At 33.6% G+C, this 17630-nt stretch overlaps 1 protein-coding gene across 1 annotated transcript; it reads right to left on the bottom strand.

The window, feature by feature from the left end:
- Window positions 1–2202: 2202 nt before the first annotated feature.
- On the bottom strand, window positions 2203–13536 carry si:ch73-264p11.1 (uncharacterized protein LOC100000923 homolog). The gene is made up of 4 exons (XM_067378499.1): window positions 13230–13536; window positions 3512–3575; window positions 3190–3370; window positions 2203–2795 (listed from the first exon to the last, which is right to left on the bottom strand). The coding sequence occupies exons 1-4, from the start codon at window positions 13361–13363 to the stop codon at window positions 2752–2754; spliced, it is 423 nt and encodes a 140-aa protein (XP_067234600.1). The 5' UTR covers window positions 13364–13536; the 3' UTR covers window positions 2203–2751.
- Window positions 13537–17630: the final 4094 nt, after the last annotated feature.

The following is a 17630-nucleotide window of genomic DNA, read 5'->3' as shown; positions in this document are numbered from 1 at the left end:
TACTGTGCTATGCATTGCGTTTTGAACCATGGTGAAGATAACTGTAGGGCTGTCAATACCAGAAGAGGATCATTCCATGGACGCACATGAACCGCATTATTAGACAGTTTTCTAAGGATGCATGGTTTATTAAAACTATTTAAAAATCATAATACAGCATTAGCTACATAATTATATTCTTAAATCTACGCACATGATAATACATCAACAAAAGTTTAAACCCTCGCTCTGTCTTTGCATGTTTGGTGTCCACATATTCTTGTTGAAGAAATTACAGTGGCTGTAGCATTTCTATCACAAAGAAGTGGCCGAATATTATTTTTTGCTAATAACATATTTTGAATCATGGTTGGCTTTGATCGTGTATTTGATTGTGCTGTGCTGTCTAACAACAAAAATCAGCACGCTTTTGGTGCCCTCTGCCGGCATTTGTTATAATATATAATGCATTAACAGTTCAGGAAAACAAATTATTGACGTGTTTAAATATGCAGATTAGCTTGTTTTGGTTAATTTAGAATAAATCTACAGATGCAAACAGATGGAGGGTAGTAGGCTTAAAACAAACACCATCTAAATGTGTAGGTTAGGGTTGAGTTTTCTTTCCATTAGAGTAAAAGACATGGCAGCAAAAATGGACCACAATCTTAAAACTGTCCACTTCATGAAAGAAGTATTAATACCAAAAAAAAAAAAAAATTAAAATGATTTATTGATTTAAACAAATTATTAGTGAAACTATGTCCCTCTCCTAGATGCAGTCATTTATTCTAAATATATAGCTTGAAAATAGTTGCTGTTGCCTTCTCTTGTGATAAACCTAGTGAATACTAAAGAAGACCATGGTCTCTATATGTGAATTAATTATTTTGTAGAAATCTGTGGAGTATAAAACAATTGCATGAGTGTAAGGGAAGTCAGGAGTTGTCTTAATATATTTAAGGGTTTATTTTTTTTTTTTAATAAATATAAGTGCCCTTTTTTTTCCACTTGAGCCCCTGCCCCCCAAAATGTCTGTGCACGTCCCTGATGTTCACCAATACATGAGGGTGTGGTTTCTACACACTGTCAGTAAATAAATTTGTGTTCATTAATAGCAGTGTTATTGTGCTTGGTTTTAGTTGGTTAAATATAAGCATTTAGATCATACCCACACCAACAAATATTATGCCCTATAATTATCTAATCTCAGATCAATTAAATAAAACTGAAGTTATCTGTGGCTAGTAGCATTTTTTTCTTTAATATTGGTTGTAAACTTAAGTCAGTTATGGTTTCATAAAATGTTATCAGTTAAATAAAATCTGAAAAGCTCAGACTAGTTCTTAAGACAGTCTTAACATGGCCGTGCTTATGTAACTGGCCCTTGCTCTTTTTAAATAAAGTCTTTTTTAATTTATGATAAATTAAGCACTATGAGAAATATATGGCAAACAAGTTGAGATATTTAAACTTATTTATTAAGACACCAACCAAACTTAACATTAGGATGTAACATCAGTTAACACTTTATACGGAACAGTGCAGTGGAAACTGTTCTTATGTGGGCCTATCTATTTTAAGTGGTAAAGATATATTTACATGTGAAAACCTCAAGACAGCACATTCATTTGGAACAAAACATTTACACAGCATTATAGACTGTTCGACAAAAATAACGATTTTACTTATAACCTGTACATATAATAAACATAAATATCTAACAAACATTAGATGTTTATCTTACAAACATTTTTACAAGATTTCTTTACAAAAAAAAAAAAAAAAACATTTTCATAATCAAAAATCTCCTTCTTATGGAAGCCCGTTTCCACCACTAAATAAAAAAAATAACAGTAATTACTTTTTATCTCCAAATTCAGACTTTTTATATCGCAATTGCTAATTTATATCTCACAATTCTGACTTTTTTCTCACAACTGCAAGTTATAGTCACAATTCTGAGAAATAAACTTGCAATTGCGTGATAAAAAGTCAGAATTCTGACTTTATGACTCGTAATTGTGAGAAAAAAAGTCCGAATTCTGACTTTATATCATGCAATTGCATGTTTATATCTCAGAATTCTGACTTTTTTCTCACAATTGCAAGTTTTAAAGTCAGAATTGTGAGGAAAAAAGTCAGAATTCGGACTTTATAACTCACAATTCTGAGATAAAAAAAGTCACAATTACTGTTTTTATTTTTTTATTTAGTGGCGGAAATGGGCTTCCATACCTTCTTGTGCTATTATCAGGTCATCAAACACAAAATATGAACCAAATATTTCTCTCCCAACCAGATTAGTATTACAGTATAAATATCAAGACTTTATTGGCCAAGAACATTAACTTAAGTCTGTGGCTACATTGAAAATTTGAGTTTAAAAACTAAACAAGCTTTAGAATTTCTACAATGTTGTGAAATAAATAATATTTAATATTTTGCAACATTTCTAGATGTTGTAACACCGTGTGAAATCCTCAATATACAGTATATTAAAACTTTATTAAATTAAAACAAAATTTAGCACATAAGACATTCTGGAAACAATGTTAATTTTTCAATTCAACTTTTCACTCAAATTATTATGATCCAAAATCCACAACATAACAGCACTGAAATTCACATCCAGCGTTTTAGGCATTTACCATGCAGAAAATCATACGGTAAAGTGGGATCCATGTAATGCGAATGTTAAGAAAGTTCTTAGCTATAGCTTTTGTTTTGGCTGATCCAGTTATCCAGTCCATATGTCACATTGTGACTAAATCAGTCTGGCAGAACAACAACATAGTCCGCTGAGCACTCAACATCTGAGAGAGAGAAAAGGTTTACAGTTAGTTTGGGTAAGGGAACAGTTTTGGTCCTAATTCAAAGATGATTCCTGATTCCTAAAATATCTTAATGTAATTATCTGATGAGGTTTTGACATTGTAATGACCAGTGTTGGAGAAAGATCATTTTAAAAGTAATGCAATACAATATTGCGTTACTCCCTAAAACAACTTGCATTACTTATTTGAAAGAGTAACTTAGATATTTTGTTGTAAATGTAAAAGTAATGCATTACTTTACTAGTTACTTGAGAGAAAGTAATCTGATTACCTAACTCATGTTACTTGTAATGCGTTACCCCAACACTTGACATTAATGACAAGGTAATGTCTCATGATTGCCAATCTCTTATATTGTAATCTCGAAACTCACTTTCATAATCATTTTCCTCATCAGGCACTAGTGGTTCTGGACATCGCAAAGGCTGTTCTTGCAGTGTTTTTCTTTTCAGCGAACGGTGTAAGTGTGTTGCAAGTCCTTGATTCTTTTTCTTGTAATGGCGAATAAGATCCTTCAGCGTTACGAAAAACTTCTCCTCTACACCTGAGCTAGCCTGAAACAAATTTTTATATTTAATGGCTTGTACATTTTTTTTTATTTACATATTTCTTCTTATCATTTGATGCTAAATTTGTTATGCCAATTATTAGTTTAGTTTGTATTGTTTCAAAGTGTAAAGTGAAAAGGATCCTACCTGTAAAGTGAAGGATCCAGAGTGGGTTTGAAGGATCCTATATGTATAGACCACTTTTTGCTTGCTGTAAAAATGCATAAATAAAGTAATTAAAGTCACAATGAAATCAAAATTGACCATTCTTTTTATAAATATCATTTAACCATGCACATCATTAAAAAAAATTCATGTGCCCTGGGGGGTATTCAAGAAAGCAAGGTTAATTTACCATCATATATACCCTGAACTCTCAGTTGATTAACCCAAAACTTGTTTACTTGAGGTATGCCAGTTCCAAAACCACGGTTTGGAGTTCAGTCAACCCAGAGTGGAACAGTGACCACACCGAGACATTCTCATACAAGCACGGAAACAGATGCTAAGAAGAAGCGCACCATTCTTTCTTCTTCTTTTGTTTAATTCCGATTTACATTCTTAGAGCTTATCACCATGCACCTACAGGGCAGTTGTGCAATCATTTATATCTTATATTTAAACTTTTTTTTTTAACTGTGAACAATAATTATATTGTTTGTTGTATGCTAATTATTAATTTAAAACGAAAGATTGATTGAACTAAAAAAAACAGTCTGTGCTTGCAAAATTAATACGGCTGTATACGTTGTCATTTTGCTTCCACATTCCTTGTAAGGTGAGATGTATCACATATGTATTTTTATTATAGAAATCGATATTATATATAAAACATCCCATTGCAAAACAAATAAGCAATCATTCTTACATGCTGATTTGATAGTCAGTTATTATCAATGTTGAAAACAGTTGTGTTGCTTACTATTTTTTTGGAACCTGTGATACTTTTTTCAGGATTCATTGATGAATAAAAGGTTAAAAAGAAAAGCATTTATTCAAAATATAAATCTTTTTTAACAATATAAATCTTTACTATCACTTTTTATCAAGTTAACACAATTGTGATGAATAAAAGTATTAATTTATTTAAAAAAAAGAAAAGAAAAAAATTACTGACCCCAAACTTTTGAACGCTAGTGTATATTTTTACCAAAGATTTCTATTTTAAATAAGTGCTGACATTTTTAAACTTTTTATTTAAAAAATCCTGAAAAAGTATCACAGGTTATAAAATAATATGAAAGCAGCACAACTTTCTGAAGGATCATGTGACACTGAAGACTGGAGTAATGATGCGGACAATTCAGCTTTGCATCACAGAAATAAAGTATATTTTAAAGTATATTAAAATAGAAAACCATAATTTTAAATTGTAATAATATTCCACAATATTATTGTTTTTCTGTATTTATTATGAAGCAGCCTTAATTAGCATAAGAGACTTCATTCAAAAACATTAAAAATAGAAATGTTTCCAAACCTTTGACTGGTAGTGTATATATATATATATATATATATATATATACACACACACACACACATATATATATATATATGACCCGGACCACAAAACCACAAGCGCACAGGTATATTTTACATTTGAAGCAATAGCTAACAATACATTGTATGGGTCAAAATTATCCACTTTTATTTTATGCCAAAAATCATTAGGATATTAATTAAAGATCATATTCCAAGAACATATTTTGTAAATTGTAAATATATCAAAATTTATTTTTGTGAGTGGATATGCATTGCTAAGGACTTCATTTGGACAACTTTAAAGGCCATTTTCTCAATAATTAGATTTTTTTGCACCCTCAGATTCCAGATTTTCAAATAGTTGTATCTCAGCCAAATACTGTAGTAGCCTAACAAACCATACATCATTGGAAAGCTTATTTATAAATATTAATTTCAAAACGTTGACCATTATGACTATTATATGGCTATTTACATGCCCTGAAAGTTACCTCAGGTTTTGGAAAGGAAAGGTAAGGTTATCCATTTACAATCTATCACTAACATAACACAGCAATAACAAGCCACAACAACTAGCCAACATATTTCCTGACAGACAAAATCAAGTCTCGCTCTTTATTTATTCTTGTTCATAAAGCTGGTTTACTCGGATAGGCTACACATCACAAGATTTTATATGACCACAGGGTTTTGATTTATGAAAACACAGTAGGGCTGAGTAAATATGGGTAGAACTCTTTACTTCAGAAATCCCTATAAAAGTATACCAAAATGTATTCAGACAACGTCAACATTTCACACATTTTCACAGCTTATTCACTCTATATTGGTCCCAATTGTTTAACAATTTTATTGGTAGTCCACTGTACGAAGAATTTTTGGGTATAACGTGTCACAGTTTACTTTATTTTGCTATCCTCACTTACATGAGTGTCCTGCACCCACTCGTAAAAAAAATATAAAAAATTATATCTGGTGTCTGAATAATTTTTAGTTTGACTGTACATGTGAATTGAACGTGACACAATGGCCTTCATCATCACAGTATGTTAATGCCTATCTGGTGCAAGGGATTCATTATCTGATTAAGGACTGTTGGGACACTCCAGGCGCAATGATGGTACTGTCTGGGGAGACAGAGCCGTTTACACCTCAATGACACATCTGTCATTTGCTTCACAGGACACATGTGCTTAAGGTCCCACTTTATATTAAGTGGCCTTAACTACTATGTACTATATATGTGACGGTAGCAAATTTTCACGTTGCGATTAATTGATGAAGCTTTTATCACGGTATACGGTATTATCACGATATTAAAATAAGTTGCAAAACAATTTTTGTCAGTTTAACAGGTTTAAGAACTTTTTGTAATAAAACAAAAACAACTGACTGAAATTTTCAAACTGATTAAAATGCAAAAGAATTAGGCTATAAAGAACAACAGATAACACTTTTTTTGAGCAATAGCTACATTTGTTACAGAAAGTGTTATTTTTTGTTAATGTTAGTTTAGAAACACAACTAATCATTGTTAGTTTTATCTCAGGTCCATTAAATAAGTTATTTTGATTTTAGTAATGTTATTAAACATTAACTAAGAAATTAACATTAATTAATAAATACTTTATAAGAATTTTTATTGTCAGTTTAGTGATAATGAATTAACATGTTAACTAATGAAGCTGTATGTTTTCAGAGTTTTACTGAACGATAACAAATAATCAGAACATTTCTAATCATTAGGGCATGTTGTAGTCCAGATTAAAATATAAAAATGTTTAGGTTTGAAAATAAATATCCTTTAAGTCTTTTTTTGGTGCTGTGATGAACAACACTGAGATTACAAAAAAATGAATGGCTGTTTGAAGCACTTTAAAAACTTCACTAGCGCAGTTACTTTGTTTGCACGGTTTCCGTGGTAACCGATGCACGCTGCTGTTCCATCAGCGCCCTCTGCTGTCAGAGAGTGAACGTGCACTTTCATTCAGCTCGTCTCCTACGCTGGTTCCGCCATGTGCTTCTCGTGCACATTGGGATTGTTTACATCTGAGCACGTGTCCTTTTGACGCAGAATACAGCGGTGTTGTGCATTTTATACGATTGATGGCTAAAGTATTCTTAATTGCCTTATAAAAAATTAATAATTTGTAATAAATTATTATTTACGGTATTCTGAAGTGCCCACGATTACAATATCGTGCATATTCATTATCGCAATATATCGCATTACCGAATATCGGCACAAGTCTACTATGTACTTATATTTAAATTAATCATTTAATACAATGCACTTATTGTATACATACATGTTTTTACATTGTACTTATATTTTAAAAACACCTGCAAGAAATTACATCTGTAAATAATTTCTGTAATTACATTTATAATTACACTGTTGACCCATCCCTTACACCTTACCCCTACCCTTAAACCTACCCATACCACCAAAGCTTTCCCTAACCTTACCCGAATCCCACCTCAATAGCTGCAAAAGTGTTTTGCAATTCAATATGAACCCAATAAGTACACTGTACTTATTTTTTGATCTAAGTACATAGTAGTTAAGGCCACTTAATATAAAGTGGGACCGTGCTTTCCGCTACATACAATTTATGTAATAGTATGTTCTTACATGTAACTATGGTCTAGTGTTGTCAAAAGTACCAACCGCCAAAAATTTCAGTAACAACTTTTGACAACACTACTATGGTCTCATCTGACTGAACTGAACTGAATGGTGATGAACTAAATAGAAGTATAGTGTACAATCTAGGTACTATTGCTTAAATGTGCATTTAGGAGAATATCTCCTAGATATATTGATCTAGGAGAAAGGCTTCAACCCTGCCACCGTTGCATAATCCCATACTACAAGAAAGGCTTTTTTACGAGCTCTTCTACTCAGTAGTGCATTATTTGTTACAGCTAGGTTTTTATATACAGTATGTTGTTCCATTCTACTATCTGTATATTTAAAAATAGAACTTAAAAATAACTTTGCACACTTTGCTTAAATTTCGATGTACCAATGACGATAGTGAAACGAAAGTTATAATGACTTTAGCTTATCTAAGCGTTCAAGTTAAATCCTGTTTTTCTATCAGTTCTAGGAAAGACTTTTACCTTTAAAGAATAACAACAACTTTTATGTGGCGAGATTAATTATATTGGAGTCAGATAAATAACTGAATTAAGCACATCATACTTCAACTGCTTTTTGTTTAATTATTGGTTCAAAATATCAACATAAGCTTCCAGCCTTACAACAGTGAAAATATCATTGAATTTTTTTTATTTTTTTTTTGCTCCATTTTTACAGCTTTTTAGAAGAAAAGACAACATAGGTATGGTAACTTTGACGTCATAACTTCTTGAGTAGGTGTGTATTTTCTTGACATACACTTTCTTAGTAAATAATCTCCAGGAAATGTCATACTCCATTTGGGTTGCTAGAATCACTGATAAGCATTTCCGTTCTCACGTCGCTACGTTTTTTATTAGCTTTTAAAAAGCTTCTTTCCAATTGTTCTATCTGTCTACAGTACATTCTGTACACTGTCATATATAAATGATCACTCAATAAATAAGCAGACAGCTAAGATGTTGCCAACAAGAAATGTCAACATGCAAGGCTACTTTACCATCACTACTTTACTGCTGTGTTACCAACATTTATTCACCATTCAAAGACTTCAGAGCAATTATGTTTGAAGCTAATTCCAGTCTTGGCATATACTGTCATTTAAAACATTCAGAACACACTCAAATTAGAAATGGTAACCATTAGATTTCTGTTATGCAACTGATATATAATAGCACAAGATGCATTCTTTTAAGCGAAAGAAAAAGAAAATTAGGGTTCTTGAGACACATTTTTCTAACTTGATTAAATAAGTGGCATTCACTGCATGAAGCGATAGAAGAAAAATGGTCAAAGACGTCCATTTGATTCAATATGCCCAACTTCAGCAATTAAACATTAGTGTAAGCAGGATTTAAGATTTTTTGGAAACGGTCAGGGACAAATGTATTCCGGGGCCCCTGACTATACAGTATATTGCTATGGGCCCCTTAGATTTTTATACCGAAAATTTAGAAGTTTAGAATTCATTCCCAGTTTTAACATCACAAGACACAGCCCTCTGAATGGCCCCAAAATGTGCAGTACTATTAGCCACTTTAAGATCCCTCTTTACAGTCTAAATTTTATATTTTGCAGTGTAAAGTCTCTATACTGTGACTGATTACATCTAACACTTCTCTTTTACCACTGATGTCTAAAGAGCTGCTCATTTCATTTCCCCTTTTTATGGATGTGAATTTGTTGAATGTTGCACTGAACCCCACCAAAAGCTTCTATACATGTTATTTATTTCAATATCTTTCTTTTTTAGGAAGTTGTGCAAAATTCTGAGGAAGAAACATCTAAATATTTATTGTACATGTGTCTTTCCACTAAGACAACTTCTCATAATGATTCGGTCATTATTTTCCACTTAATTTATTAAACTAGCCCTTAAAATGTTTCAAAATGTTGGTACAATTATTATGGAGGGGGGTCAAACTGACCCTAAATGGATTCAATAGGACCATAAATCACATGATGACAAACAAACAAAATTCAAATAAAAACTGCACATCTTTAACAAACGTCTCACACATTTAAAACAAATACATGACAACATGTTATTTTTAAAACTGCATTTAACTATTTAAAAAACGTTTTGATAGCAAGATATTAGGTTGTTTGCAATCACATGGTTCTGGTGTTGCGCAAAATTGATGTGGAGGGCAAGCAGTGAAAATCAGAATGGAAGAGATGGAGAAAAGTCCAAACACTCTAAAAAATGCTGGGTTAAAAACAACCCAAGTTAGGTTGAAAATGGACAAACCCAGCAATTGGGTTGTTTTGCCCAACGTGCTGGGTAGTTTTATTTAACTCAACTGTTGTATAAAAATTACTGTATTGCTTGCTTAAAATGAACCCAAAATATGCTGGAAATTAACATTTATTAATATGTTTAATAAATGAGCATTTATTAATAAGATAATGAATAATAAACAATAAACATTTATTAAATTGCTTGAGTCTGATTTTTAATTTCTCACCTATTTTGGATTCATTTTAAGCCAGCCATATAGTCATTTTTAATCAGTAGTTGGGTTAAATAAAACTACCCAGTAGGTTGGGCAAACATTTAACCCAACCACTGGGTTAAAACAACCCAATTGCTGGGTTTGTCCATTTTCAACCCAACTTGGGTTGTTTTTAACCAAACATTTTTTAGAGTGTATAAACAGAAAATCACAACATATTTTGGTCGTGAACCTTATGTTATGAAAAAGAGCGATTTTTCTATTGAATTGAAAGACTTGACTGCCATCGAGGAGGTAGATATAGAGAATGCAAAGCTGCCGTCACGCCCTGTTCAGTTCTAGTCTGGTTTGTTTATATCGCACTGCCTTTCTGCAAGTGAATTTAGGGCAGTATTTTTGATTTTCTGTCGTGATTGTGAAAAATGTTGCCATTGTAGGTCATTTATGCTGAATCGAGAATTGCAACAGGAGCTCACATCAGAAAAAACTGGACAGTGTAATACAATTTTCGCCTTTTCTATATGTAAAAACACTAAGGGAAGCAGGTTGAGGTGGTGACGAGGAGACGCCGTATAGCAAATCACTGAATGTCACTGACTGAACCCAATCCCTATCACTCAATAAAATAATCACAGAGCTGAGTGTTTTTGAAAGTGTTGTATTTTGTTTGGTTTAATAATTTGCGAGTATGACTATAACTTGCACGCAGCCACTTCAATGTGTCTTTGTCGGTCATAGACTGTAAAAAGGGTGTCAAAACGCTATAAAAGGTGACAAATTAAAACTTTAAAAAGTTAAAAAGCGATATAAGTTACGTAAACGATAAAAGCTCATTGTGGTTTCTCGGTTTGATATTGAGCAACCATAAACAACGCAAAACATAGGAATTTTGAGTTTGTGAAAGGATTCCTATATAGAAAAATCACTCCTTGACCTCCAGCTGCATTTAAGCGTGCAACAATGACGTCATTGGTTTGATTCCCAGAGAACTAAACTGGCTTGAACTGATAAAAATTTGACTTCAGTGCAGTGGCTTCAAAGTTTCATTGATCATTGTCGCCAATCACAGAAATATCTGATGAGAGCGTGAACACAAAGGCCAAACAGAGGCGTTTACGAATCCACTCAACAGCACTCAAAGCTTCACATTTTAAAAATTTCAGTAACAACTTTTGACAACACTACTATGGTCTCATCTGACAGCTTATGAACTGAACTGAATGGTGATAAACTAAATAGAACTATAGCTTAAATGTGCATTTAGGAGAATATCTCCTAGATATATTGATCTAGGAGAAAGGCTTCAACCCTGCCACCGTTGCATAATCCCATAGTACAAGAAAGGCTTTTTTACGAGCTCTTCTGCTCAGTAGTGCATTATTTGTTACAGCTAGGTTTTTATATACAGTATGTTGTTCCATTCTACTATCTGTATATTTAAAAATAGAACTTAAAAATAACTTTGCCTACTTTGCTTAAATTTAGATGTACCAATGACGATAGTGAAACGAAAGTTATAATGACTTTAGCTTATCTAAGCGTTCAAGTTAAATCCTGTTTTTCTATCAGTTCTAGGAGACTTTTACCTTTAAAGAATAACAACAACTTTTATGTGGTGAGATTAATTATATTGGAGTCAGATAAATAACTGAATTAAGCACATCATCCTTCAACTGCTTTTTTGTTTAATTATTGGTTCAAAATATCAACGTAAGCTTCCAGCCTTACAACAGTGAAAATATCATTGAATTTTTTTTTTTTTTTTTTTTTTTTTATTGCTCCATTTTTACAGCTTTTTAGAAGAAAATCAGAATGGAAGAGATGGATAAAAGTCCATACTGTACTGCTTTAGAAAAGGTACACTCTAAAAAATGCTGGGTTAAAAACAACCCAAGTTGGGTTGAAAATGGACAAACCCAGCAATTGGGTTGTTTTAACCCAGTGGTTGGGTTAAATGTTTGCCCAACGTGCTGGGTAGTTTTATTTAACTCAACTGTTGTATAAAATTGACTGTATTGCTTGCTTAAAACGAACCCAAAATATGCTGGAAATTAACATTTATTAATATGTTTAATAAATGCGCATTTATTAATAAGATAATGAATAATAAAAAATAAACATTTATTAAATTGCTTACAAAGTTTCTGTAGATAAAAGTGTCTGCCAAATGTATAAATGTCAATGTAAATACCCTCAGAGGATATGAGAAACTCTGTGAAAAAATCTGTGATCTGTGCAGCTCCCTAAAATATGAAAAATATCATATTGACCCACAAACATCGTAACCGTAATAGACATTTTGTGTGCACGTTCCACAAAATATCAATATCACCTTAAATGACAAAAATTGACAAAATTATTTCCGTATTACAATATTTTAATGCATCAAATTGGTCGACTGGACCAGTTTAAAAATAAAAACTGGGGTGAAAAATACACTTCTATATATATTAAAGAACAACAAATACTTGTATACAAATTACACATAGATTCACTGCTTAATTATCCATACATATTCAACTTATAAGAGGATATAAGCTAACATATTTAAAACAAAATATATTCCAATTTACAAGATATATTACAAATTGCATACCCTTAGTTTTGAAAATAACATTTCCACTTTGAATTTAATCAGTATAATCAGTATAATATTCATAATATATCCAACCTTGTACTTTGATTTTCTCATTATTTTATAAAAATATATATGAATTTACATTATATTATCACTCACTTCTGCTAAAACATATCACTATACAAGGTCACATTAAACTGAAGTTCCCAAAATACCCTCACAGTTTTTCAGCTCTGTCAGATATTATTAACATTTTTTTAAAAAAAAAAAAGGAAATATCAAAGTCAGCCTTCATTCTAGAAGACTTTGTTCCGTATTTGACCAGCTACAAATAAAAAGCACACAGACTGTAGTGAACTTTATGATGTTCTTCTTTGTTTTGTTGTTGTTTTTAAAATAATTTTAGCTAATCATGCTTATATTTTCAATCACAACCATATATCATCTCAGTCCAAAAATGTATATTATTTCCATAATAAGTAGGTATCTTAGTAGTGAGCAACACACATAGCTACTGCATTTGTAAAAATAAAGCAATTTTTGTCAACACTATTGGTGACAACACAACTTATCAGAAAATCAGTTTGAACCATCCAGCAGTCTCAATTCATTCATTCATTGTGATTATACCCAAAACTATTCCTTGATAAAGTACTCAATAACTAGCCAGTTCCTTAAAAAAGTGAAAAAAAACAATATACTCACTATACACAGAGACAGAGAGCTCCCTGAATGGTCTCACTGTCACGAATGAGGTATGTTCCGTCCTTTCCTTTCTTGCCAAGCAGCTCCTCACATCTCTGTTTGCTTATCGGCCCATGATACGCTGGATGGTCCATGTTTCACATCGCACGTGTGAGGACCCTGTTCCCAGTGCAAAGTCACTGCTGTTTGCTCAAAGGATACTGAGACGTCACGTCTTCTCCCGCAAGTCCACAATTAACTTAGTGGAGGGAATATTCCTTGATGCCCACACTCAGAAATGATGATACACCACGATACAGTTAGCATCTTTCCATTAGAGGGTATGCATAACGCAGACGTTGACGCGAGCCTAATGTCACACAGGAAGTCGGTTTTTTTGTTTCTGCGTGAGCTAGTAGTGGTCAAAGGAAGTGTAATATGTGAAAAAGAAACAAGTAACCGTTAGATCACGACTGTAAAGCGCTGCAAAATTATTTTAATCGAACTTCCATCACGTTATTCGTCTTTTCTACTTATAAATATTCGGATGCATAATTAAAATGTTCACTTCATTCGCTTAAGGGGAGTTTCACGCTTTTCAAATTAGGTTTTCAGTCACATAATCATGTGATATAGCTTTTTTTTCAATTCCAGCTTATTTACAAATAATTTTTATTTCCTTTTACCCCTTAAAACGCATTTAAAAGAAAGGGACTGCCTGTCTGCACCTGAACCTTCAGTCTCATAGCAGGGAACCAATCGGTGAATTTGAACGAATATTTTAAAGGTGCAATATGTAAGAATTTTGCAGTAAAATATCCAAAAACCACTAGTGTTATATATTTTATTCACTTAAGTACTTACAATATCCCAAATGTGTCCAACTATTTGTAAATCGTGAAAATTTTGCAATTTTAACCAGTGCCCAAGGAAGTCGACCGGAAGTTGAAGTCGGCCGGGTGCCGCCATCTTGTAGCAGAACTTCACTTGCGTTAGCATCCCATTGACTCCCATTCATTTTGGCGTCACTTTGACAGCGTATAACTTTACATCTGAGGCGTTTAAAGACTCCATTTGTCCATTATTTATTTCTAAACATACACGACAATGTATAAAGGGCTCCATTACCTTCTATGTTACATTATGGCCCCGTAGAAACAGTTTTTGTAAAAATAGGCTAACGATTGCGTCATAACCACTCGACTCTCTGTCGCACAGTAGAGAAATTACCGTACAGACAGGAGGAGAAGCTCGCAGGCAATAGTATGCATTAACTTAATATGGCGTACTGGCGTTACATTTTAAAATACTATACAAAATAATTAATCAGAATACTTACTCCTGCTCACTCACGCCAAAGAACTCCCCGCTCAAGCTCGCCGTCTCTGCAAGATTAACGATGGCAGTTTGCACGCACAGCTACTAGAAGATTTACATCTGTCAGACAGGTTGCTGAAGTCATCAAGCTTAGTGTGAGTCTGCGCGTCAGAAACGGAAGTGCTAAAAATCGCTAAAAATGGGCTTCACTTGTCTCAATTGAGTTCCAATGGGGTCGCTGTGTCCATTTCTTTTTCTGTCTATGATTTTAACCAAGGCTCCGGGACATGTGAGGAGTCGCCTGTCAATTGTGTCATACCCGCGTTACCCTCGGTTTCCGGTTTAATTTTGAAGAAACCATGGAAACACCGAAGATGCTTTAATATATTACACGTTTTAATAGACAAGGGAACAACTGTTTTGATATATTTATAGACAGAAAATAAAGTATTGTTATATAGCTCAACACATTTAGTCTTATTGTTTAAATCTAAATTTCTTGATTTTTTGCGAGTACCATGCTTTACCATGCCTCAGAGAAAAACACTATTTTGTGAAGTAGCTAACATAGCATAATCAGATGCAGATTCACAAAACTGACAGTTTTGATTCCCAAACTGTTAGATCAAAATCTCAGTAATAGGTAGAATATTTGTAATTCCAGTCATCAGTTAAGAAACAGGCGCCTCAACCCCTGTGATGTGTGGCAGCAGCAGCGCGAGGCCTCGGGAGAATGACCAAGCAGACACAGATCAAGTGTGGTACAAAGCATTCTCCTTTTTGTCTATCTCTCCCTGTCTGCGTCTTTGCTCATCATATTTTCGTTTTCTGCACTCTTGTGCCCAATGACCAGGTTTGCCACAATAATGACATTTCCCTTACCTTCGTGGGGCTTCTTCCCCTCTTGTCTGAAAAAATGCAGGTTCAGTTTTAACTGTCAATACACTATTTCCTGAAAATCCTCCAGCAGCATCTAACTCTCTCACTCGTGCACAGAATTCCTCCACATTTGAATCAGTAATTCTTGATGTGGTTACTCTAATCAGCTGGGCCTGTTTTGGATTCATATTGTTCAAACATGTATTAATGAACAGTATGCTATGATCTCGTGTGGTTGGCAATTTAGAATCCTCCTCCCATGACTTTTTGAATCGATTTACGAAAGCTGCAGCGGATTCTTTTGGCCCTTGTTTAGTGTTAGCGGCATATGATATATCTCTTTTTGAAATCACCCGTTTTTCTAACATCCTTTGCAGCTCCTCATAAAAAGTCTCTAAATGCTCTTCCTCCTCCCATAAGAGTTTATTAGGATTATCCGCAGTCCCTTTTCCTGTCATTTTATCATTTTCTGTTTTCAGAGAAGGACACGCATCAATTATCTCTGTCTCTGTCACATCATCCCCCAAAGTTCTGAGGAGTATTACTCTAAAATCTGGACCCGTCAGTTGTGCGTAACGGGTATGACTTTTCAGGATCTGCACAAATTTCACCGGATGAGAGGGAGAAGGTTGATTGTTACATATGCTTTTGATGTCACTTGCCTTAGCAGGACGTATGGAAATTTGATTTCCCTGTCTCACAAACATAAAAGCAGGCTCTGATTTTTGTTCATCTTTTGGCTTCTCGCACTTCTCACCGTCTGCCTGTTTACTTGCAGCTGCAGCTGCCACTGCACACTGTTTTGTCTCACTCATCATTGACTCTTTCATGTACTTATAATTCCACTCTGGGTCTCCCCAGCCCCCATTCATCATTGAATTTGCACTTTCCATATCCCCTGGCTTAAAAGAGCCTTCTTTGGGGAAAGGATCCAATTGTACTTTTCTTTGAGTCCACCCACTTAAATTTGATAAATAGGGTTCAGTCCAATATCCACAATTATTTCTAAACATCCAATTTCGGGGTGTCTCATCTTGTATTGGTCTTGATATCTTTTGACCCATCCTTCACTTAATTTGATTTTTAATTTGCCACACCACACAAAAGGGGTCTTTTTATAATTCTTTAATTATAATTATTCCAATTTTATTAATTCATCAACCGGAATATTCCCATCAACACTTTATTTTCCGTCAAAGCGGATCTAAACGGATATCCGTCAGAGCGGATCTGCACGGATCTTCCTCGCACCGGAGGGATTACCAAAATATTTGCCAGGTAGCTGTGCGTTTAAACAGTACCCTTACAGACAAATCTTCCTGGACTAACTCTTAGAGCTGCATTCAAGGATAACATGGGATGAGTTCAATCAATCCTACCACCACAGGAAATTATTAAAAAACAACTTACCTGTGATGAAGGATGACCTCTCAGTCCCCCAGTCCCGTGTTTCTTGGGAATATCCCGGACGAGCCCCCAAACTGTTAGATCATGATTTCTTTCCGAGCCCTATCCCGATTCTTTTCAACCGACTGTGAAGTGAAGACCACATGTCCCAAGATTCCGTGTTCAAAATTGGCGTCATCAAGCTACACCTTTGTTTTGAATTGGCCTCTAGCGGACAGAATTGCACCTTTAAGTGAACTTATTCGTTTTTGTTCACTTAAGTCCTCCATATGAAGCACCTGAAGGCTTTGGCTATTTATGTTTATCTCTTTTTTCTGTAACTTAATAAAGTCATGTTCAACAGTGGAAGGAAATCTAGATATATGGCAGGGTATATAGAGACTGCCATGGCTGCCTGGTCATTGACACTTTATATAATTTTATTCATTGCATGCAGGATTAACAGAGTTATATTACAATGTGTAAAATATAATTTCTATTTTTAAACAAAACAGAAAAGTAAGTAAATTAAAGTGATCTGTTTGTTATATTCATGTCTAGGGCTGCAACGATTAATCACGATTAATCGTTTGCAAAATAAAAGTCTGTGTTTGCGTAATATATATGTGTGTGTTCTGTGTATAATAATTATGTATCTATAAATACACACACATACAGGTAAAGTTTAGAAATATATGCATGTATTATAAATATATATATTTATATATATTTTATATTACATATAAACATAAATATTTTATACATAAATATAATTTTTTTCTTAAATATATACATGAATGTGTGTGTATTTATATATACATTATTATTATACACAGAACA

The sequence above is a fragment of the Chanodichthys erythropterus genome, chromosome 23 (genome assembly GCF_024489055.1).
Source record: "Chanodichthys erythropterus isolate Z2021 chromosome 23, ASM2448905v1, whole genome shotgun sequence".
NCBI lineage: Eukaryota > Metazoa > Chordata > Actinopteri > Cypriniformes > Xenocyprididae > Chanodichthys > Chanodichthys erythropterus.
Note: the sequence above shows the minus strand (reverse complement) of the source record. Positions and strands in the feature narration are given on the sequence as shown.

Bases quoted from the DNA above. Each gene is read 5' to 3' on its own strand.
- si:ch73-264p11.1 (XM_067378499.1), bottom strand. From the start codon at position 13,363: ATGGACCATCCAGCGTATCATGGGCCGATAAGCAAACAGAGATGTGAG. The intron at 3,576-13,229 runs GTGAGTATATTG...GCATTTTTACAG, and splicing joins GCTCTCTGTCTCTGTGTATA to CAAGCAAAAAGTGGTCTATA. The intron at 3,371-3,511 runs GTAGGATCCTTT...AATTTGTTTCAG, and splicing joins CTGGATCCTTCACTTTACAG to GCTAGCTCAGGTGTAGAGGA.